The sequence below is a fragment of the Myodes glareolus genome, chromosome 3 (genome assembly GCF_982192425.1).
Source record: "Myodes glareolus chromosome 3, mMyoGla1.1, whole genome shotgun sequence".
Lineage (NCBI taxonomy): Eukaryota > Metazoa > Chordata > Mammalia > Rodentia > Cricetidae > Myodes > Myodes glareolus.
In genome coordinates this window covers 128,434,958-128,457,526 of record NC_142028.1, presented here as the reverse complement: position 1 = coordinate 128,457,526, position 22,569 = coordinate 128,434,958, and the positions used below count along the sequence as shown (strand labels likewise).

The 22,569-nt window shown below is 45.1% G+C and overlaps 1 protein-coding gene across 5 annotated transcripts in view; it reads left to right on the top strand.

Annotated features, from left to right (window-relative positions):
- The first annotated feature begins 1,140 nt into the window (after window positions 1–1,140).
- Rgs3 (regulator of G protein signaling 3) overlaps window positions 1,141–22,569 on the top strand; it is a 136,991-nt gene continuing 115,562 nt past the window's right edge. Inside the window, exons 1-3 of one of the 5 annotated variants that reach the window (XR_015000801.2) lie at window positions 1,141–1,251; window positions 6,557–6,716; window positions 17,881–18,057. Coding sequence is in view for 4 of the 5 variants with exons in the window: in XM_048459419.3 (XP_048315376.3) it covers window positions 17,958–18,057 (100 nt within the window). In the remaining variant the exon portion in view is untranslated. Of the gene's footprint in view, window positions 1,252–6,556; window positions 6,717–17,880; window positions 18,058–19,487; window positions 19,691–22,569 lie in introns of those variants that run through there. The other 4 variants (XM_048459419.3, XM_048459412.3, XM_048459422.3 and 1 more) reach the window with 4 other exon arrangements.

Sequence of the window (22,569 nt, the reverse complement as noted above, 5' to 3'; positions counted from 1 at the left end):
GTGTGTGTGGAGGTAGGGGTGGGTGTGGGTGTGTATGCACACACTCGTGCGTAGGTCAGAGGACATTTTGTGGGATTTGGTTCTCTCCTTCACATCAAGGGTCCCTGGGATCAAACTTGGGTGTTAGACTTGGCAGTAAGTGCCTCTACCTTCTGAACCATCTTGCCTGTCTGTTTTTGTATATTTCTTGAAAAAAATGTTTTTCCTCCTCTTTTTCTAAGAGATTCATTTAGTTTATTTCATCTCCATGACTGTTTCCCTACAGGTGTGTAGTGCCATGTTCGTGCATGGTGCCCTCTGAGGTCAGAACAGGGAATCAATTCCTGTGGAAAAGAAACCACCACATGGGTACCAAACCTGAGTTGTTGTTTTTTGTTAAATAAGAGAAACAAGCACTCTTAACTGTTGAGTCATCTCTCTAGCCTGTTGGAGAAGTATTGTTTGGTTGTACACCTTTGTGAGTGTTCCTGCAGACCCGAGTCTGAGTGCTTTCTTGACTGGAGAACAATGAAGCTCCTCACGTCCTGGGTCACATAGGAACTCTGGTTGAGTCCAAGATCTTTGAAGAGAAACTCTCCCTCATCAGTTATTCATTATCCTAAGGATAGTTTGATTAAACATGATCTCGAAATGGACCAAAGTAGAAAGCCAAACCTGCTACCTCCCATTCTCCCATCGACAGTGATGACGTCACACTGCTGTGTGTTCATGATTGCAGTGACCACATCTTATCAAGAAGGTGGTGGCCCCTCACTCTTTGGTTCCCTAGCCTTTGGTGCCCACAATCCATTCACTCCCTCTTCTATGCTGTTCCCTAGGCCTTGGAGGGAGTGCTGGAGATGTCCCATTTGAGACAAGCATCAACAGTCTTATTCTCAGAGTTTTGACTATTTATGAGTCTTTACTTTGACCATCACCCACTGCTAAAAGAGGCTTCTCTGACCAAGGCTGAGAACTCACTAGTCTATGGATATAAACATTTGTATGTAGAAGGCAATTAATGTCTATTCTGCAAAATATCAGTAGTAGATTCTCCCCCCCCTCCCCAGTGCCTGTGACATCTCTCTGGCCCTTTAAGGTAAACTGAAATAGAGACACCCTAAAGCAGAAAGGAAGGATAAGACTGTATAAGCAAGAAATGACGGGGGACCTCTTAGGTCCTCTGCCGCAGCCTGGCAGTGTTCTGACCACGGAGGACCCAGGTAACTGTTGCTAACTGCCACTTCCCACCACCGGGGCCTCGGGAAACAAGTAAGACTTGGGCTTGCAGTTTAACTTTCCATAATTTGACAGGGGGAACTTGCAGTTTAGTGTGTTGAAATATTGTCGTGGGAGGCTAATATTTCCAAGAAAAGAGTCATCGGTCTTCTGCTCTTTGTCACCTTTTGCCTGTTAGAAACAAGCCACTTGATTTAATTCACTTGGTTTTTTGAGCATCATAAGCTTATCTGTGTGTAGAAGCAGTCATTGTAAGCACCCTCAGAATCCTGGGTCCACACACTGTCTCTGGAGCCAGAGTCCAGTTTGGGTGTTGTCCTGGCCTCAGGGACCACAGAATCTGTTCTCTATTTTTGGATTATAGAAAGTCCCTGAGTTTGGTGGGAAGGGGTCAGGGTTTCACCAGTGACCCTTAAAAAATTAGTTTATTCAAGTATGCCTGAAAGAATTTCTTGCTAGATTAGGGACAGAAATATCCCTGGCCTGTAGATGGAAGTGATTAGAGGCCCTCTGGAGCCAAGAGGAATCTGAAAGAATTTATTTTTTTCTTTCTGTTGCTATAAAATGCCAGATTATGAAACTAATGTGTTCTTCTATTAACCAATGCTTATTTGCCTGTTATGTGTTAGAGCAGTGGTTCTCAACCTGTGGGCCATGACCCCTGGGGGGTTGTGTGTCAAATGGCCCTTTCACAAGTGTTGCCTAAGGCCACTGGAAAACAGATGTTTATATTATGATTCGTAACTAGCAAATTACAGTTATGAAGTAGCAATGAAAATGATTCGATGAGGAACTGTATTAAGGTGTCATAGCATCAGGAAGGGTGAGGACTACTGGGTTAGAGAATTAACTCTTAGGTTACTTTTTGTTGTTTTGAAGCAGGGGCTCCCTCTGTAGCCCTGGATGGCTTCATAATCATGACAGTCATCCCGCCTCAGCCTCTCAGGTGCTGAGATTCCAGACACTTGCAGGTAGCAGTCGGTCACTGAGGTAGTGACCTCAAAGCAGGAGCCTGGAGTTTGGAACTGAAGCAGAGCTTGTGCCAGAGCGCTTTGTGCTGTCTCGCTCCTGGCTTGCTCAGCTGACTTCCTTATACAATATTCCTCTGTGGCTGGGCCCATCCACCTCAATCATTAGTCAAGAAAATGCCCTACAGGCTTGCTTACAGGCAGTCTGGTGAAGGCATTTTCTCAACTGAGATGCCTCTTTCCATATAACTTTAGCTTACATCAAGTTGACACAAACCAGCAACACAATTGACCCAGCTATGTTAATGCCGAGAAAAAGAAAGCAAGGGTTCAAGTGGTAGAAATTTATTTCCTGAAAATAGATTTCTGCAGGGAAAAATCTCCTGATCCCTGTCTCCCTGGTTGGTCCCACTAGGTGGCAGTATTCCATTGTGAAAAGGAGCCTTGTGGCAGTGTCTACACACCAAAGGCATTTCTTCAGGAGTAAATGAAGAAAAAGATACGTTTTCTAACTTATATATGGGGTCTAACTTATATGCTTGAGGGACTGGTAGCTCACTGAGGCTGTGCCTGTTGTCTTGGTTACAACCCCAGGTAACAAATGACAAATGGGAGTCTGGATAACTTGCTGACAAATGGATGGACGTATCTTAATAATTTAGATTATCACTGGAAGCACCCTTTCAAGAATGTGCAGAATTCTGAAATCCAGAAGCCTTGGACTTGGGAAAGTTGGGAGCTATTGATGACCTGATATGATTGGCTGGGCAGATTCAGGAGGCTGAAAATACCAAAAGTAACCTAAGGCACCAACAATTCCCTTGTCTCCAGGTGTAACTATATGGTCTGCGGTTTTTTTTGCCTAAAAGTTATGAAGTCCAGGGTTAAGTCCTAGCACCACAAGGAAGAAAGGGGGAAAAAAAGAACCAAGTCCACGTCTATATGTGAAACTTTTGAAACTTAGCCAAACCCAGTCTTTAATTTGAGATCCTTCTTGCCTCTGCTTCCCAGGGCCTAGATTATAGGTGCGTAGTACTCTCAGGGGCCCGTGTCAGAAAACTGGCTGGTGAGGAGCGCAGCTGTGTAAAGGCATTTGCCAAGCTTGATAACTGAGATTTGATCTCCAGGACCCACATGATGGGAACAGAAAATCTATTTTTGTGAATAAATCTCTGACCTACACACACACACACACACACACACACACACACACACACACAAGTGTGTACCCACACAGAGACAAAAGAGAAATACAGAGAGAGGCTGCTGGAGAGATGGCACAGGAGGTGAGAGCACTGGCTGCTCTTCCAGAGGACCTGGCACCTACACGGTCCTCACAACTGTCTATAACTCCAGTCTCAGGGGATCTGACACTCTCTTTGGGACTCCGCGTGTTGCATGTATATACACACATGCAGGCAAAACATCCATACAGATAAAATAAATCTAAAATAGAAATACAGAGTGTAGCCAGTCGGTGTGGCACACGCCTTTAACCCCAGCACTCAGGAGGCAGAGGTGGGCAGATCTCTGTGAGTTTGAGGCCAGCCTGGTCTACAGAGCTAGTTTCAGGACAGGCTCCAAAGCTACAGAGAAACCCTGTCTTGAAAGCAAACAAAGAAAGAAATACAGAATGTAGTGTGGTGGTACACATGTATAATCTTGAGGGCATTGACTCTCGTTCGCTGACTTGTTGTAAAGCCATTCAGGACAGAATATTCTTTTAATGATTAACTTGTGTGTGTCTGCCTGGATGAATGTATGCACATGTGTGTGCATATGTGGAAGCTGGAAGAGTTGCAGGCATCTGCAAGAAGCCTGACTTGTTGTGTGGGTGCTGGGACCTGAACTCCAATCCTCACAATTGTCCAGGAAGTGCTCTCCCCAGTCCCCATGGCACAATTATTAGTTGGGAACTGCTATGGTAAAGCAGTGGTCTAAACTATGTGATCTTTCTGTCTCACTATCCTTTCCTGTCTTAGCCTGCATCTCCTGGCTAGTGCCCCAAGCCCTGCTCTGTGCTGACACCACAGTTCTCTAACTCTCACACCTTCCCCTAAGCCCTCCCTGGAAGGGAGGTTAGCACAGTCTCTCTCACCAGGTTACATGCCTCACGGAGCAGGCCCGTAACCTGGCTGCCACTTTGTTCTGGATGTTCTAACCATGATTGTTTTTGTTTTGAATTCTTCTAATGAGCTATGCTATTTTCAGTCTTAAATTTTTTTGGTACTTTCCATTCAACCTGGAATACACTTTTTTTCCTTCTTGTTTGGTTGTTTTCTATTCATTCTTTGGGTCTCAACTTACGTGTTCCTCAACTTGGAAACAAGCCTTTTCCCCACCTGAGCACTGTAAAGGTGAGAGTCTCCCTTTATCTCTCCTTTCATGGTCTCCGTGGGGTGTGTGTCACAGCCTGTCTGTTGCCACCCGCTGCTGTCGGACTGTGGTTCTGATGGTGCCACTATGTGTTTCCACGTTTGCTTGAGTGATGAAATGCGTGTCTAATATGTCCTCTCCCTTCCTCCGTCCCTCCCACTCTCCCTTCTTTCTTTCCTTTCTCCCATCCTTCCAGTTATTATTATTATTACTGGGTTTTTTGAAACATGGAGTCTCACTTTGTAGCTGTGGCTGTCCTGGAACTCCCTGTGTTGACCAGGCTGGCTTTGGACACCCAGAGATCCGCCTGCCTCTGACTTTTGAATGCTGGGATTAAAGGTGTGCTCCACCATGTCCAGCGTTTCTTCCTTTTTTAAAAATTAAACAAAAGTCTAATATATTTGGGTGCTTTGCCTACATGTGTATCTGTGCACCACATGCATTCCTGGTGCTCATGGAGGCCAGAGAAGGCCCTGGAACTGGAGTGGCAAACAGTGCTGAGTCACCATGTGGATGCTGGGACTCTGGAAGAGGAACAATTTTGCTCTTAACCACTGAACCATCTCTCCAGCCCCCAACATGTTCTTTTCTTTAGTATACTCATGATCGAGCAGTGTGAGATACACCTTTCAAAAGTGGAGCCGCCTAGCACTCAGGAGGCAGAGGCAGGCGGATCTCTGTGAGTTTGAGGCCAGCGTGGTCTACAAGAACTAGGTCCAGGGCAGCCATGGCTACACAGAAAAACCCTGTCTAAAAAAGTGGAACTGCAGTGGTGAGAAGAAAGGGCCAGTTGGGGACAAACTCAGGCAATAAGCAAGGGATAGAATTCTTCTGGGAAGCTGAAGATAGCTTGGGACTAGATTGTAGCTAGCCAGCGGAGGACCACTGATGGCTCTTGAGGGAGACAATGAGTGAATTACTGCTTCAGAAAATGTTGCTCCCGTGGCCATGTAAAAAATGAACTGCTGCAGACCGGTGAGTGTGCCTCAGAGGCTTTCCCTGAAGTTAAGGTGGGCGTGGTTAGGGCCTGGGGTGGTGGGTGGCAGCAGGACTGTGGGGAGTGACCAGTGAACAAGGAGAGAAATGAGGAAGGAGAAGGCAGGGTCACTGCATTCAGTCACGGTAGAAAGTAGAAGTCAAGGGGAAAAGCCAGTTGAGGGAAAAAATTCATTCATCAAACCTTTATGTGGTGGCGTGAAGACTGCATTTCTCTTGTGGAAAGCCAATCAATGCATGGGGTGTAAAAAAAGGTGCAAGAGGAAGCAACAGAGATATTGTAGCTAATGGAAGTTGCCCCAGCTCTCCCACTGCACACAGTACTTCCAAAGGGGGGCCAAGATGGAGAAGGGAAATTCACTGTTCCCTCTTTCATTTGTAAAACCGCATGATTTTATGAGTAGCATAAGGGATTATTTGAGGGCAATTGTGGCTATTCCTAACTCCTATGTCTTATGTGTAGACTCCCCCCACCGCCCAGTTCCTGGCAGGTGCTAAATGGGCAGTAGGCAGCTATGAAGACCCTCTCAGTCCTCACATTGTGGTGTCATTCACTCTGAGTTTCCACTCAGAGTGGGGAACAGACAATTAGGGCTCCAGTTGGAAAGCTGAGCACACGAGGAAGACTGGGGACAGGCACGTCAAGGCCAAGATGGCCTGGGGGTCCTGGGATTGGAGAGAGGTTGTGGAGTCATCAGAACAGTAAAATAGCAAGACTGTTTGATGTTGGACATGTCAGAGGGAGAGGAAACTGCGAAGGGGGAGGGGAAGCAGCACATTTTCCCTGAAAAGGCAGAAGAGTCAGTCATAACAGAAGGCAAGTGTAGAGAAGTGGGAAACCTCAGGCAAGGTAGAGACAGTCAAGAACAGAAAAGCAGCTCTCATAAGGAAATCAGTGGTGACCGACAAACCAATGGACAGCTTCAGCTGTGGTGGTGGCAGAAGTGGCTGATGAAAATCTGGGAGCAAAGAGAATACATGTCACTTCTCTGTTACAGCACCAGAAAAGCCGGCTTCTTGGGTATCATGGCCTCTTCCTTTTGCGATTGGCTGCCACCGCAGAACTGCACCTTGACGTCTTACGCTGATAAAGAAGTAGGCTCTGATCTACTTGAGTCTTACAGTCCAGCTTGCATGGGGTCCAGCCGAGCCACGGATGTAAGCAGTGCTGCTTGTGCGCTCTCCTAATCGAATCTGCAGTATTTCCTTGCATATGTACAGCCAGATTCCCACGTGACTATAAACACTAACCTGTTAAGAGCTTGCCTCTTGTGGCGACCTCATCGGAATCTAGACAAGGCAGCAGACAGCAGCTTATTCTAGGATGCAGGGGATCCTGAGCATTTCCAGCGAAGGTTTCTTTATCCTGGTTACATTGTTCTTTTCAAAAAGATTTAAATAATAAGAAAACCCACTTAGCATTTCTGGTGTTTTCTCTGTCCTGAGCAGGTGCAGATGGCAGTATATAATTTTCTCTTGGCCTGAGAGACCCTTAGTGTTCATGTGGACATTGTGTCCACTCCACTTTTTCAAATCTGAGAAAATGCTTCATCTTCATTTCTTTGAAAGGTATTTTTGCTGAGTGGAGAATTCTGGTTTACATTTTGTTTCTCTCAGGACTTTAAAGTTCTCTCCAGAGCCCAGGTATAGTGGCACAGACCTTTTTTTCTTTTTCTTTTTTTTTTAATATTTATTTATTTTATCATGTATACAATATTCTGTCTGCATGTATGCCTGTAGTCCAGAAGAGGGCACCAGACCTCATTACAGATGGTTGTGAACCACCATGTGGTTGCTGGGAATTGAACTCAGGACCTTCGGAAGAGCAGGCAATGCTCTTAACCGCTGAGCCATCTCTCCAGCCCAGTGGCACAGACCTTTAATTCCAGCTCTGGGGAGGCAGGTGGCCATCTGCGAGTTCAAGGTCAGCTTGGTCTACACAGTGAGTTCTAGGTCAGCCAGGGCTATATAGTGAGGTTTGTCTCAAAGCAAAACAAAGTAACAAACAAACAAACCCCAAAGAATAATAACAAAACTTGGAGGTTCCTTACCTGCCTTTGTTGGCACATACTTCTGGTGAGAAGGCTGACGCCATTGTCTTGAAAGGCTTCTCTGAGATGCCCCCTTCTCACTGGCTTTGGCAGTCTCATCCTGGTGCTCTGGCATAAGCCTCTTTATGTTTCTTTGCTTATGTTTCTTTATGATTCCTGGCTTTGTGTGTTTCTTTAAATTTGGAGCATTGAGATCCACTGTCTTCTCCTTCCTTCAGGGTTCCAGGGACAGATGTTAGGTTGTTTGAACCTGTCCTGAAGTTTCCTGATCTATCCTTTCCATTTTAAGTCTTTCCCTCCCTCCCTCTCTCCCTCCCCCTCCCTCCCTCCCTTCCTTTCTCCCCTCCCCCACCCCTCTGTGTGTGTGCAACTGCACATTTGTGTGTCTTCATATGGAGGCCATAGATCAACCATAAGTGTAGTTTCTCAGGGGCTGACACCTTGGATTTCAAGGCAGGTTTCTCAGTTGGCCTGGAATTCACTCAGAAGGCTATAGTGGCTGACACCTAGGAACTCTGGCATTCACCAGTCTCTGTGATTACAAGTGCATAGTACCATGTCCGGTTTTATATGGGGTTCTGGGATCGAACTCAGTCCTCATGCTTACAGCAAGCTCATTACTGACTGAGCCATTTCCCCAGCCCTTGAATTTATGCTGTAAACTTCAAGTTCAGTAATTTACAGTGCCTAATACACTAAAAAAATCCCATCTTTTGCAATTTTCTTTTATGTCAGGCATGTTTTCCTGAAGTGTTTATCTGATTATTCTCTATCAATAAAACTTGGGAGTCAGATATCAGGATAAAATTCTGAATGATCAGAAAAGCAGTGGAGAAGTGACCAGGGACCTCTTCTCTCTTCCATTCCTCCAACCAAAAGGGGCCGAGACCCTTTGTAAGCCCCACCCTATTACTTCCTGTCTCTCTATCTATCTTCAGTCCTCCAGAATCTCTATGGTTAATTTTGGTCAGCTAGTAGCTAGCTCCACCCTCTGATTCAAAACAAACTTTATTGTCGGAATTTAGTCAAAATATTACACAACATTTCCTTCTTTAGATAGTTAATATTTCACTTAACTGTGCTTTTTGTTGATAACCCAAAAATACCTGAGGAAATAACTTGTAAGGAATAAAGATTTATTTGGCTCATGGATTTAGAGTTTTGGTCTGTGTTTCTGGGCTTGTGTGGTGAGGTAATGTATGTTATGGTGGAAGGGAGTGGCAGAAGAAAGGTGGTTATTTCACAGCACAGAGAGGGAGAGGGAGAGATGGGAGGTAGCCAAAAATAAGACATATCCTTCAAAGCCATGCCCTCAATGGCCTACTTCCTCTAACCAGGCTCCACCTGCACTCATCAGTGGATCAGCTTGCTGATGGAGTTAGAGCCTTCATAACTGAGTCACCTCCTGTAGCACCACTAGCTGGGTCTGGGCACCATGCCTTCAACACATAAGCCTTTGGGGCCATTTTATATCCAAACATACTAAATACTGTTAGAGGGTTTCTCTAGCACATAAAACACAGTTACATGGACTATTTTAAATTTGTTGCCTGCGAAGTCTATCAGTCTATTCTTCCTCCGGCTCATTCCTATTGATTGGTAGTGCTCCTCACTGTGGGTCGTATGTGCCTCTTTTTTGCATGCCTGGAGGCTTTTTAGTGAACTTCAGTCATGACTTGTACCTTGCTGGGTGCTGGATATTTTTGTATTCCTATAAATAATCTTGAGCTTGTTCTGGGATGCTGTTAGGTTACAAAGAAACAGTTTGATCTTTTGGGTCTTGTTGTTGAGCTTTCTTAGATGGGGCCTTTTTTTTTTTTGACTTTTAGGGCACAAATGCAGCAAGACCCTTCTGGGTATGCTTGTGAACTGGGGGCAGGAAGTCTTCCCGTTGTGACTGAGGAGAGGAAAGGCCGTTCTTGGCTCTGTGAAAGCTTCAAAGACTGCTCTTTCTCTAATACTTTTAGGTACTTCTTTTTGGTTTGTTCTTTTGTTTTCGAGACAGGGTTTCTCTGTGTAATAACTTTGACTATCCTGGAACTCACTCTGTAGACCAGGCTGAACTCAAAACTCACAAAGATCTGCCTGCCTCTGCCTCCCAAGTGCGGGAATTAAAGGCATGCGCCATCATGCCCAGCTCAAGGTAGTTCTTTGTCATTCGTGGGGGTATTTTCCTCCTACCCAGGAGTATTGGTATTAGCAGAGGTTGGGGTACCTCGGCAGGTCTCTCTCCTCTTTGTGTGACTGTCTACTCTCTGTTACTTTGTCTCGTGAACTCTAGCTGCCTTGGCCTCCCTAATGTCTTACCTCAGGGCTCAGAGTTTCCCTTAGCCCTGGCTCCCTTTGGGAAAATCTGCTGTGGTAGCAGTCTGGTCTGATGGTCCTCTGTTTCTCAGGGCTCATGAAGCCTTATGTCCCTGATGTTCCACTTTGGCTAGAAGCAGACATGATAGGGGAGTTCAGCCAATCACATTCTGTTTGTGGGGCATGTTGCCCTAAGACAAAAGTTTACCTATAAATCTGGCGGGTGAAAGCTCCCATCCTCTCTCTCCCTCTCGACCTGGCCTGGATCCAGCGTTCCAGGCAGGTGGAATTCTGTGTAAGTTTTTCCTTCTGTTTTATTAAAGCTGTATCTTTTGTAAGATAGTCTGGGGACTTTTCATTACCGATCGCACTGCGTCATCACAGACATCTGTACTGTTCTTTAAGTTTGGAACACTCAGGAATGCAAAACTATGGCAAGCCAAATGCTCTTTAATCAGACCAGGAAAAGGGTACTTCTTCAAGGACTGAAAGGATACAGTACAAGGATACAGTAGTTTGAGGAGCTATAGGGACCATGCTTTCTTCCTGGATCATATCAAGACTTTGACCTCAGTGTAACTATTTCACTTCCCATTGGTAGACAGTTAGTCTTTTTCATGTGGCCTCAGTTTCCACTTAGATGCTCTTTGAGTATTTAGGTCAACAAAAACATCTCCACTGGAGGCAAGTGAAAAGTCCCCCATTGCACTTGCAGTACCCAGCCTTTCCTCCTGTAGAGAGCCCCTACCCCAAAGACACTGTGCTCCACTGTGAAGATGATGTGCAGACAGACTCTTCAAAGGCAAGTCCTCCATTTCAAGGACGAACAAAACACTACTTAACCAAGCATTCCGACTGGTTAAATTTAGGATGAGGGAAAACAAAAACCGAAAAAACAAAATGAGTCCAGAGTATTCTCTGGCATTGGGCCTGGTGCTTTCCCTTTTAGAGCAAGTCGGTGATCTTTGTTCATGTGGACCTGCTGCCTCGCAGCTGTATGGATGGGAGTTCAACAGTGACAGCTTTGGGGCTAAATCCAGCGGGCACTTCTCAGTTATTAACCTGCTTGACCCCTCAGCAACATTCAATGTGGACAGCTCTCTTTAGCACATTCCCTGACTTTTTCCCTCCCTTCCCTGATCTTTCTATTTTTGTTCTTTCAGTTGGTACACTGCGTGGTTAGATCTTGAGCCTTCCTCTCACATGGAACGTTATCTTTGGGCTTTCTTATCCATGCCTGTGGCTTTCCTGGCAACTCCTAAACCAACATTTCTAGCCTAAATATTTCTTCTGAGAGCCACCCCGGAATGTCCAGTTGATCACTTGCCATCTTCGTTTAGGTCTTACAGAGCTAACTCACCCATGGCAGCCTTGTCCTGGACAGTTTTATGTTAACTTGGCATAAACTAGAGTCATGAAAGGAAGAACCTGAACTGAGAAAATGCTTTCCTAAGATCCCATAGGGCATTTTCTTAGTTACTGATGGATGGGGGAGGACCCAGCCCAATATGGGTGTTGCCATCCCTAGGCTGGTTGTCCTGAGTTCTTTAAGAAAGCAGGCTGGATAAGCCATGATGAGCAGGCCAATAAGCAGCACCCCTCCATGGCCTCTGCATCAGCTCCTGCCTCCAGGTTCTGCAGTAATGAACTACAATGTGGAAGTGTAAGCCAAATTAACCCATTCTTCCCCAAGTTGCTTTGGTCATTTGTGATTATGACAGCTATAGAAACCCAAACTAGGATAAGCCCCATGGAAGCCCACTCCCCTTGGCTCAGGACTCCTTGCCAGGAGCTACATCTCCGTGAAGGCTGTACCTTCCCATTTTGTTTCTAAAGCCAGAATTCCTTTTATTCAACCTTCCTTTTGGTTACCAAGCCCTGACAGTCTTTTGGGAGCACTACTGGTTAGTCTGGTAGAGACCTTCTTAGAGCAACTAGAGGACCTTCTGTTTCTATCCCTCATACCATCTCCTCTCACTGCTGTGGGAGGCCGCTTGTTGGTTCCCAGCTGTTCAGCCCCGAAATAACCCACAGAAACTGTATTAATTAAATCACTGCTTGGCCCATTAGTTCTATCTTCTTATGGCTAACTCTTACATCTTAATTTAACTCATTTCTATTAATCTGTGTATCACCATGAGGCTGTGGCTTACTGGGTAAAGTTCTGGCATCTGTCTCTGGCGGGGCTACATGGCTTTTCATGACTCTGACTCCTTTCTCCCAGCATTCAGTTTAGTTTTTTCCACCTACCAATATTCTGCCCTGTGCAGGCCTAAGACAGTTTCTTTAGTATTCACTGGTATTCACAGCATACAGAGGGGAATCCCACATCACTCTCATGGCTCTCTTCTGCCAATTCTAGTCAGAAAGGACTTTATAACAGATGAATGAAAGCTTGAAGGGTCCTGTTCATATCTTTCAGTGATCACACTAGGCTCTTATGGTCTAAAGCTCATATTCCTTTTGTTTCATTTCATGGCATTGGAGATCAAACGAGGGCTGCATGGATGCTAAGCAAGTGCCCTGCCACTGAGCTACAGCCCCAGCTCTGTGGTCGTCATAGTAAAGAATGAGCACCCATATGATCCGGCCCCTGTTTAGCCTGTTACATACCATTCCTCCGCCCCATTCTAAATCCTGCCCATGCCTCCCATTGTTCACTTCCTCAGTCTATGGTGCTTCTGTTACTTTTTGGCCTTTTCAAGTTTTGTTCTTGTTGCCTGTAACCCCTTCGTCACCACTTTTGCTTAAATTAGTCACCTTTCGGGTCACTTCCTTTGGGATTCTTCTCTGATTTCTTTATCAATGTGGTCTGCCAAGAATAAGTGAGGTATTCAGGCTGGAGAGGTGGCTCAGAGGTTAACTGCTCTTCTAGAGGTCCTGGGTTCAATTCCTAGCACCTGCATGGTGGTTCACAGTCATATATAGTGAGATCTGGTGCCCTTTTCTGGTGTCCAGGCATACATTCAGTCAGAAAACTGTATACATAATAAATAAATCTTTTTTTTAAAAAAAGAAAGAATAGGTGGGGTATTGGTCTATGTTTCCAGATGTCACTCTCGTTTCCTCTATGGCAACACCCATTTGATACTCTGTAACTTCTATATTCCCAGCGCCCATTTGATACTCTATAACTTCTATATTCCTAGCGTCCATTGGAAAGCCCAATCCCGAAGATGAGCAGCAAACATTGGCTACATTAAATCTTTAAATAATTGTTTGCTTCTTTAGATATGTTTTTTACTACTTAGGCCAGGCTGCCTTTGAACTTGTGATCAATCTTCCTGCCTTAGCCACAGAGTACTGAAATCACAGGGGTTACAGCTACCACACCCAAATGTTGCATTGAAAATTGTTGTCTTCTGTAACCCAGGCAGGCCTTGAGCCATGTGGCTGAGGAGGACTTTGAATTCTTAATCTTTCTAGCCCCTTGAATTGAATTTTTCTATGTTAGCAGTTGTGGAGGTTGCAGACACAGTACTCTATTCTGCTTGAGTAACGGAGCTTGGTGTAAAAGGTGGCTTTTTGGAGTGGTTCTCTTGCTGGCAGCTGGCTTTTTATTTCTGCAGTTTGTGCACTGGTTCAGCGACTTAGTTACTTCATGTATCAATACAAATGATTGGGCTTTCTAAAGGCAAATATTAGGGTCATATTATTTCTTTCATTCTTTTAGAACCTAGTATTTTATGTATTAATAATATTTTCTTTCTTTCTTTCTTTCTTTCTTTTTTTTTTTGGTTTTTCGAGACAGGGTTTCTCTGTAACTCTGGAGCCTGTCCTGGAACTAGCTCTTGTAGACCAGGCTGGCCTCGAACTCACAGTGATCCACCTGCCTCTGCCTCCTGAGTGCTGGGATTAGAGGTGTGCACCACCACTGCCCAACTTATTAATAATATTTCTTATAAAATGGTATTTTACATTCTTTGGTGCTCTTGTCTCATTTTTCTTTATTGGTTTGTAAGTTTTTGTTGTTGTTAATATTTGCCATATATTTCATAAATATCTTTGTAACTTTTTTCCTTTTCATCTAGGATTGAGCCCTGGGTCTACACATGCCAGGCAAGTGCTCTGCCACTGAGCTGCATCCCTGGTTCTTAACTCATTTTCAGTTAGAAATGTTTATACCTTTTCCAGTGGCAGGAGAAAAGTATTTATTTATCTGCTCGAGATAGCATGTCACACTATGTAGCCCCAGGCTGGTCTCAAACACATAGTCCTCCTATCCCAGGCTTGCACCACTGTACTCAGAAAAGCTATTTATTTGCTTTTATTCTTACCCAACCGTTTGCAAGTGTGCAGTGCATTCTTAGTTCACCTGTTGTACACAGACTGACTACTGGCCAGCTTTGGCTTGCTGCCGTTTGCTAAACCCTGAATAATACATTGACTAAATTTGAACCATCTTTGGATTCCTGGAAGAAATACCACTTGACCACGAATAAACTGTTGGCTTTAGTTTGTACATATTTAGGATTTTTGCATTTACATATTTGTAAGTCAGGTTGGTCTGTGCAGAGATTTTGAACCAGTGGTATGGCACAGATGTATTCTATTTGGCCTGTAGCCTCTTTAAATGAGTTGCCAATATTAAGAAAGTGGGGAATCGTAAACTAAAATGGATTCTCTTTCTAAGAAATCCATCAGTACTGGGAGCATTTTGGTTCTGTTTCACCTCCATTTATGGCTTTTCTGTATGGTGTGGTTTCTATTTCATTAACTTCTTTTTTTTTAAATTTTTATGATTTATTTATCTTTTATTTTATGTGCATTGGTGTGAAGGTGTCAGATCCCCTGGAACTGGATTTTCAGACAATTGTGAGCTGCCATGTGGGTGCTGGGAATTGAACCCAGGTCCTCTGGAAGAGCAGTCAGTGCTCTTAACCGCTGAGCCATTTCTCCAGCCCTATTTCATTAACTTCTATATTTTATTTTTTAGAATTATTTATGTTATATGGGGTGTTTTCACAGCATGTATGTAAGTGTATCATGTGCTTGCCTGGTGCATATGGAGTTCAGAAGAGAACATCAGATCCCCAGAGATTGGAATTACAGCCAGTTGTGAGCCACCATGTATGTGCTGGGAATTGAACACAGATTCTTTGGAGGAGCAAATGGTGCTTTTAACCACTGAGCCATCTCCCCAGGCCTTGTTTTTTTTTTCTTTTAGTTTAGTGTTTTTTTTCTTTTTTTATTAATTTATTTATTTGTTTATAAAAATTTCCACTTCCTCCCCTCCTCCCCATACCCTCCCATTTCCCCCATTCCCTCTCCTCCTCCCCCACAACTCCCTCCCCTCCTTCCTCTCCAGTCCTAAGAGCAGTCAGGGTTTCCTGCCCTGTGGGAAGTTCAAGTTCCTCCCCTCTCCCTCCAGGTCTAGGAAGGTGAGCATCCAAACAGACTAGGATCCCAGAAAGCTAGTACATGCAGACAAAACAAGACCCATTGACAATGGCTTCTCAGTCAGCCCCCATGTCAGTCACATTTAGAGACTCCGGTTTGATCATATGGTCGTTCAGTCCCAATCCAGCTGACCTTGGTGAGCTCTCATTCGATTAGTCCCCTTGTATCCGAGGGTGAACGCACCCCACACGGTTCTGATTTCCTTTTTCATGAATCTCTCTCCTTCTGCTCCTCATTTGGACCTTGGGGGCTCAGTCCAGTGCTCCGATGTGGGTCTCCGTCTCTATCTCCATCTATCGTCAGATGAAGGCTCCCTCTAGTCCTGCCTTTCTTGCTCACGTTCTCCCTCCTTCTGCTTCTCATTTGGACCTAGGGAGTTAAGTCCAGTGTCCAGGACTTGTTTTTAGCTTTACCTTTGGTTGATAGCTTTCTGTTGCTATTACTATTTGTCTTTTGTCTTTGTCTAGCCTTTTACTTGGCACTGACAAATCTTCCAGCTTTTTGTTTGTGGGTTTTTTTTTTTTTGTGATTCTGAAACAGTTTAAATTGCATTGGCATTGGCATCTTCCATTTCTTTTTTCCACTTTTCTCTCTCTCTTTCTTTCTTCCTTCCTTCCTTCCTTCCTTCCTTTCTTTCTTTCTTTCTTTCTTTCTTTTTTTTGAGACAGGGTTTCTCTGTCATTTTGGAGCCTGTCCTGGAACTAGCTCTTGTAGACCAGGCTGGCCTCAAACTTGCCTCCTGAGTGCTGGGATTAAAGGCCTGTGTCACCACCTCCAAGCTCTGTCTTCTATTTCTTGAAGGTTACATAAAATGGGCCTCTAAAACTTCTTAGGCTTCTTAGAATTTTGCTGGTAGAAGTTTGTTTTTGTTTCCTATTTCTTTCTGACTGGTGACCTAGTAAACACTACAGACTTGAATGTGGGCAGGAACAGCCTTTTTCAGGGATGTAGGTAGACACCTGGACTTTTCCTGCAGTTTTCTTTCCTAAAAGTCCCCAGAATTTTGAACTTTTAAATTTATACACAGAAGTTGTACTTGGAACAGAAATGATGGCTCAGCAGTTAAGAGCTCTTGCTGCTGCTCTTACAGAGGACCTGGGTTTGGGTGGATCACAGTTGTCAGTGATGCCAGCTAGTTCTAGGGGATCCAGTACCTTCTTCCAGCTTCTGTGGGTGTGAGGCAGACACATGGTGCATACACACACATGCAGACAAACACTCATCCACATAAAATAAAAATGAGTGAATCCTTTCGCTGTTTTACTCTGGCAGGCCTTTAAATGACTCTGTAGTAGGGGATAGCTTTGAACTTTTCACTATCTGACTTCTGTCTTCCAGATGCTGGGATTACAGGTGGTCATCACAGCACCCAGGTTCTGTAGTACTGAGGGCTTTGTGCATGCTAGGGGAGCACTGTACTAACTGAGCTACATCCCTAGACCGACAGGTTTTTTTATATAATAATTAAGAAGTTACCATCATATCTTAGAATCTTTTTCTTATTTATTTGTAGTTTTGCAGATGGTTTCTGCTTTATTGGTCTTTCCAAAAACCAGACTTTGGTTTTATTGTTTGAGTCTATTTTTTTTTCTTTGAACTTTACCTGTTACTTCCTTTTAAATTTAGATTTAACCCTTCTCATTGTTTGAATGAATCTGGTCTGTTATTTTCTAAGTAAAGTACTTGTCTTTGGGACTTTGGTACCCCTTGGCGATCTGTCTTCTCTTCCCCACAGGGCATTATTAAAACACTGTCTGACATTTGGTATTCTGTCTTAGTTTTTCCTTCCGGTTACAGTGATTGAAATACCCCGACAAGGTTAAGATAGGGGAGAAGGGCTTTTTTTTTTTTTTTTTTTTACTCACAGTTCCAGGTGACAGTCCATCATTGCAGGAAGTCACCCCGGGAGCTGGAGCAGAGACAGCGGGTCCCATGGCTCCCACAGTCAGGAAGCAGAGAGCTTGGTCCCACTCCTCTCTCGCTCAATCCGGGACCAGGCCAACAGAACAGTGCTGCTCACTCTTAGGATGGGGTCAGCATCTCGGTGAACCTACTGATAAAACCCTTCATAGGTCAGTCTAGTCTAGACAGTCCCTCATGGAGACTCCTGTCCCAGGTGATCCCAATCTGGCCAAGTTTACAACTAAAATTAACTATCATGGCATTCCAAGCATCTTGTCCTATTATTTTTTAAAAAATAGTTTGGTTATTGGGCAAGAAGATATGTTACTCTGTGTTAGTCAGAGTGAAAATGTTCCCAAATCAATCTTTTTAACCCCTCTTTTTTCTAAACTCAAATACTTCCTGATTCTTATGAGTCTAGGCTATAATCAATCCTATGAATAAGGTATATGTAAGTGGTATACTGAAGTGTGTTTTGTATATACTTGTATGGTACATATATGTTTCTTGTGTCTACATTAGGAGCATGTGTAGTGTATGTATATATGTGTGCACGTGTGTTCACACATGTGGCATATGCATTTGTATGACGTGTACAGCTCCCACTGGGATCGAACACTGCTTGCAGGGGCATGTCTAACCTCTGTGTGCTCTCACTCCTGCAGGTCTGCGGTACGTTTGAACTCAGTCCCTTGTTTGCGTTCACTGTTTGAAGCTAGAGCTGTCCATTTCCTCTGGCTGGATGTGGCCACAGCAAGATACCTCCTTGTCCAGAAAAGATGCCTGGACCCAGACCTACCCACCTAGGAGGAGGATCCGGAGTGCCCAGGTCCAGGGTGCAGGTAAGTCTGTCTGCCTGTAGGTTAGGGTTAGGAGGGTGGGTTGCTCCTGCTAAAGGTAGGAGTGGAGATGAAGAGCCGGACAGGGCTTCAGAAAACACCAGGGTTTAAATTACCCACTGACCTTTATGGTATGTGGCTCATTTGCATTTGGCCATGTGTTTGCTAATCTCAGGTAGACTTCTCCAGTTTCTGCTCCAAACTCCACGCAGCCCCCATGTCCAGCTCAATTTATAGCATCCAATTTCTTGTCCTTAAAAGGCAGGTCTGTTGTCCATAACTGCTTCTGGCAATGGGACATGTGTGGAGGCAATGGGAAAACAAAGGGTCTTTGGGGGCAGACAGGCTTGAGTTCAAATTTTGGCTCTGCCTGCTTATAGCTCTGCAAATCTTGGGCAAGCTGCCTTCCCTTTCTGCCTGATTTCTCCCTGGCAAATTGGAGCTAATACTTTTTAGACTTACTGTGAAGTCTAAATGATATGTGTGTGAATTGCTCAGCTTGGCTCCTGGCACTATATATATATATATATATATATATATATATATATATATATATATATATTCTTGAATCCCCTTAATCTTCTCTTGAGTGGCTCACAGAACCACAAATATCCACTGGCAATGAAATCGGTACCAGCAACAAACTCTTAACACTTCCCATTTTTAGGTTTATAGGAGACCAACAGCTTTCTTTCCCACAGTGACTGCAGAGATTTGCAGAGCAGATGTCTTGGTGTGAAACTGCTTTCTCGAGGTGTCTCATGAATGTTTGCCAACAAATCCAGTCAAGGGTTGACCTTCCTTCTATCTGCCTTCCTGCGCCAGGTTGGGAAGATTGCAAGGCCCTACCCTGCACTGTGTCTGCAGATGGCGAGGCTTGCTCGCCCTTCTGTCTGATGGCGCCAGACTGCAAATGGAAAGCCCCGAGGCTGGAAGGAGCAAGCTGCTCCTCTCTGGCTCTGTGCACCGTTGCTCATATGCAAAAGGAGGCTCGAGAGAGCAATCCAGGCTGCAACCTGGTACGGGCGGCCTGTCTGTATGCAGTTTCATGTTCCCTGATCCCATGCCCTCATGGACCACTCCGGAGGACAGGCACACCTTTGCTCTAGGTTGGTCTGGCGATTACAGGTCTGAGCTTCAAAGCCGGTTACAAACCTAACTAATTGCAGCCTGGGGGAGCTGGGCGAGCAGGCCAAGCTTGCTCAAGTGGGCAAGCCGGGCGGTGGGGCTGTAGCTGGGTTGTCACCTGCAACTTGAGGTGCGGATGTTGGAGCTAGGGTTTCTGCGGGATCACCCGGTAGTCCTCCCCGCTCCAGGAGCCCACGCCTCCCCTCCCGGATCTTACCCGCGTCAGCTGGGTCAGGTGGAAATCTCTCCATTCAAACCAGCGCGGGCCAATCAGGGACTGGCGCGCCCGGCCGTTCCAACGCGCTGCGCAGCCGGCCTGGGATCCCGGCGGGAGAAGGGGGGACGGCTTAGTCTGTTGTCTGGGGTACCTGCAGCCGCACAGCCACCGCCTGGGGACAGACCCTCCTGCCCTGTAACAACGGAGACGCCATGGAGCGCTCCCTGCACCGCGTCTCCCTCGGGAGCCGGCGCGCCCACCCGCACTTGTCCTTCTATCTCACCACCTTTGGTAAGTGCCTCTGGGTCAGGCTGCCAAATGGACTGCTTTCTTGCCAGAAAGGCAAGCGCCCACCATGGCAGGGAGATTTTGAGCAGGTGTTCTTCCCGTTCGGAACCTTCTCTGGTCTCTTCCTCCAGGCTCAGCAAGTCAATGGACACCACCTGCTGCCTGGCCTGAGCTGCCAGCTGCAGTTGGTTCGGCCTCACTTGGCTGGGATAATCATGCCCCAGTTCTCTTTCAGAGGCCTGCCTTGTAACCACGGATTTCCCCATTAGCCAGCTCTCAGGTTAAATCAGGATCTAGTTACTGTGTCAGGACAGCTCAATCACCTGCTTCCTTTGGTGCAGTGACTAGATGGGAAGGGTCAAGTCCAGGTTGTGGGTCCACTTTGGAGGCTGTAATCCAACTTCCCCTATTGGATATCTAACTCACAGTCAGTGGAGACGGGAGCTGTCTCTTTTCCAAGATTGACCTTAGGAGAGCATCCATGCTGAAGTGAACAGAAAGGGACAGTAGGCCGTAAAAGTCCCAAAGTTGCAGATTCTTTGTTCCTCCAAATCCCAGTAGGACAGCAGCTTTGAAAACCTGGTCTTCCAAGGAAACATAGTAAGCCTGGCGCAGCTCTTCATTTTCTCCCTGCCAGGAGAGACTGGTTCCCCAGCAAAGTGAGAACTCCTGAGAGGAGTGTCTTTCTCTAGCCAGCGGTGGGCTGGGTATCTGAGTGCAAGCCTTCCCAACAATGCTGTTTTAACTTGCGTACAATTTCTTTATGGAGTGGCTACTGCAACCGAAGCAGACTTTATCCAGATTTCAAAGGCAGAGCACAAAGGGAACTGGGCCTTCAATAGGGTTCTTGGCTTCCCTGCTTTCTAGCTTATCCCAGCACAGCGCATTAGGCTCGTCACAGTTTGCTCCCCTCTTGCCCTAGCAGGCAAAGTGATGGGAAAGTTGAACTGCTAGACATGGGCTGCAATCTCTGCGCGGCCTTCACTGGTCTTGGTGCTGGAGGAGGAAAAGGAGGAATTTACTATCCGAGCATTTGTTGAGCGCCCACTAGGTGCATGACTTGTTCCCAGTGTGCCACCTGAGTTGCCTCATTTAATGTTCCCAAACCCTACAAGCCAATTTTATTAATCCCAGTGGGACACAGGGCTCTCAGAGACTAGGGAGATTTCCAGCTGAGAGGGTCAGGGAGCCATAACCTTTTCCAGGCCTCCATCCTAGAGTTAATAAAGCCACTTTAGTTTACATTTGCCAGGTAGCGCCACCTGCTCATTCCTAATTTTATCAAAATTGACATCATTCTGCGTGCACAACTTTGAAGCACAGCTCTTTTCACAGCTGGGGATGTGAATATGTCTTTGCATCCACGCTGTGTTCCTTTGTTCAACTAGGGCAGGGAGGGTCCAGTCCCAGCAGGGTGTACATCCTCCAGGCTGTCATGGTTTCCGGGTTAGGAATGATGAAGTGGATAGCTTCTTGGACCCGTGATACTTGAGTGTGCAGGAGGCAGGCAGGAATTGAGGAGAAAGGGGAACCCCCTGCTTCTTTTATGCAGTTTCTTCTTGGATCTTTTTGACACTAATTTGAATGCTTGAAAATATTTCCAAGTCTGTTTCCTGGGCGCCATTTGCCATGGTGACCTTATTATTGGGCTGCTAATTGCTCCTGGGCTCTGAATAATCTTTGCTTATAGTTCATGGCGATTCCTGTTAGTGGTTACCAAACAAGTCCAGAAGCATTTTTTGACTTTTAGTTGTGGTGGTGGAGACTGAACCCAGGGCTCTTACACTAGGTAAATGTTCTACCCCATTGGGTTATGTCCCACCCCAACATGCAGGTTCCCAGGGTCCTTTCCCAGAGAGTAAGTTTTAATAACTATGAGTATATCTTGAGACTCTAACCTTTAAAGACTTCCTAGGGGTATTTTGAACATGAACCAGACTTAGAAGCTCTGGATTCCAGGTCGGTTTTGGTAGCCAATATGTGTCCTGTTCGATGCAAATATCTTGGCTAATTTTCTTGGCTCCTTGGCCTCTCCTCAACCCAGGCAGCCCCTGGCCTTTAACAGTGAATTTCACTGTGGAGGAACCTGGTGATGATGCTGCAAACATTTAAAGGAGGTGGAACACAAAGAGAAAAAAGTATTTCAATCAGAATTCCCTACAGGAAGTCAGTCTCTCTCTCTCTCTCATCTATCTATCTATCTATCTATCTATCTATCTATCTATCTATCTATCTATCTATCTATCTATCTATCTATCTATCTATGTATGTGTATCTCTGTCTCTTTCTCTTTCACCTCCACACATAGAATGGGTATCATGACCACAACCCATTTCTCAAGAAGGGGCAAGTCATCTAACACTCATTGCTTCTGGGAATTTAGCTGGCTTAAAGGGAAGGTGTATACAAGCTGAGACCAGGATCCAGCTATTCCTTCTTTATTGTAATTTGAGGTAATTTGAAGAACTCATTGTAGGTGTTTGTGGTTGTATTTTCCAGGATCTTGCCTCTAATGTTGATTAGGGTATTTGTTAATTTTATGCTAAGAGTTCTGCTATGATATTACTCATATGAACACAGTTTACTCATTGGAAATGTACAACCATGGTTTTGAGTATATTTGTGGAGTTGTACAACTATTATGGCCATCAATTTTATAATTTTTCCATTACCCTTTAACTTATTTTTTCTAATCCCCACCCCACCTCATCCCAACCCCAAACAATCACCACTGTCTTTTCTGCCTTGATACATATACCTCATTGGGGGGATTTTATGTAAATGGAAACTCGCATGTTTTTCTCTTTTTTTTTTGTCTTTTTTAATTGATATTTATTGAGCTCTACATTTTTCTCAGCTCCCCTCCCTGCCTCTCCCCTCCC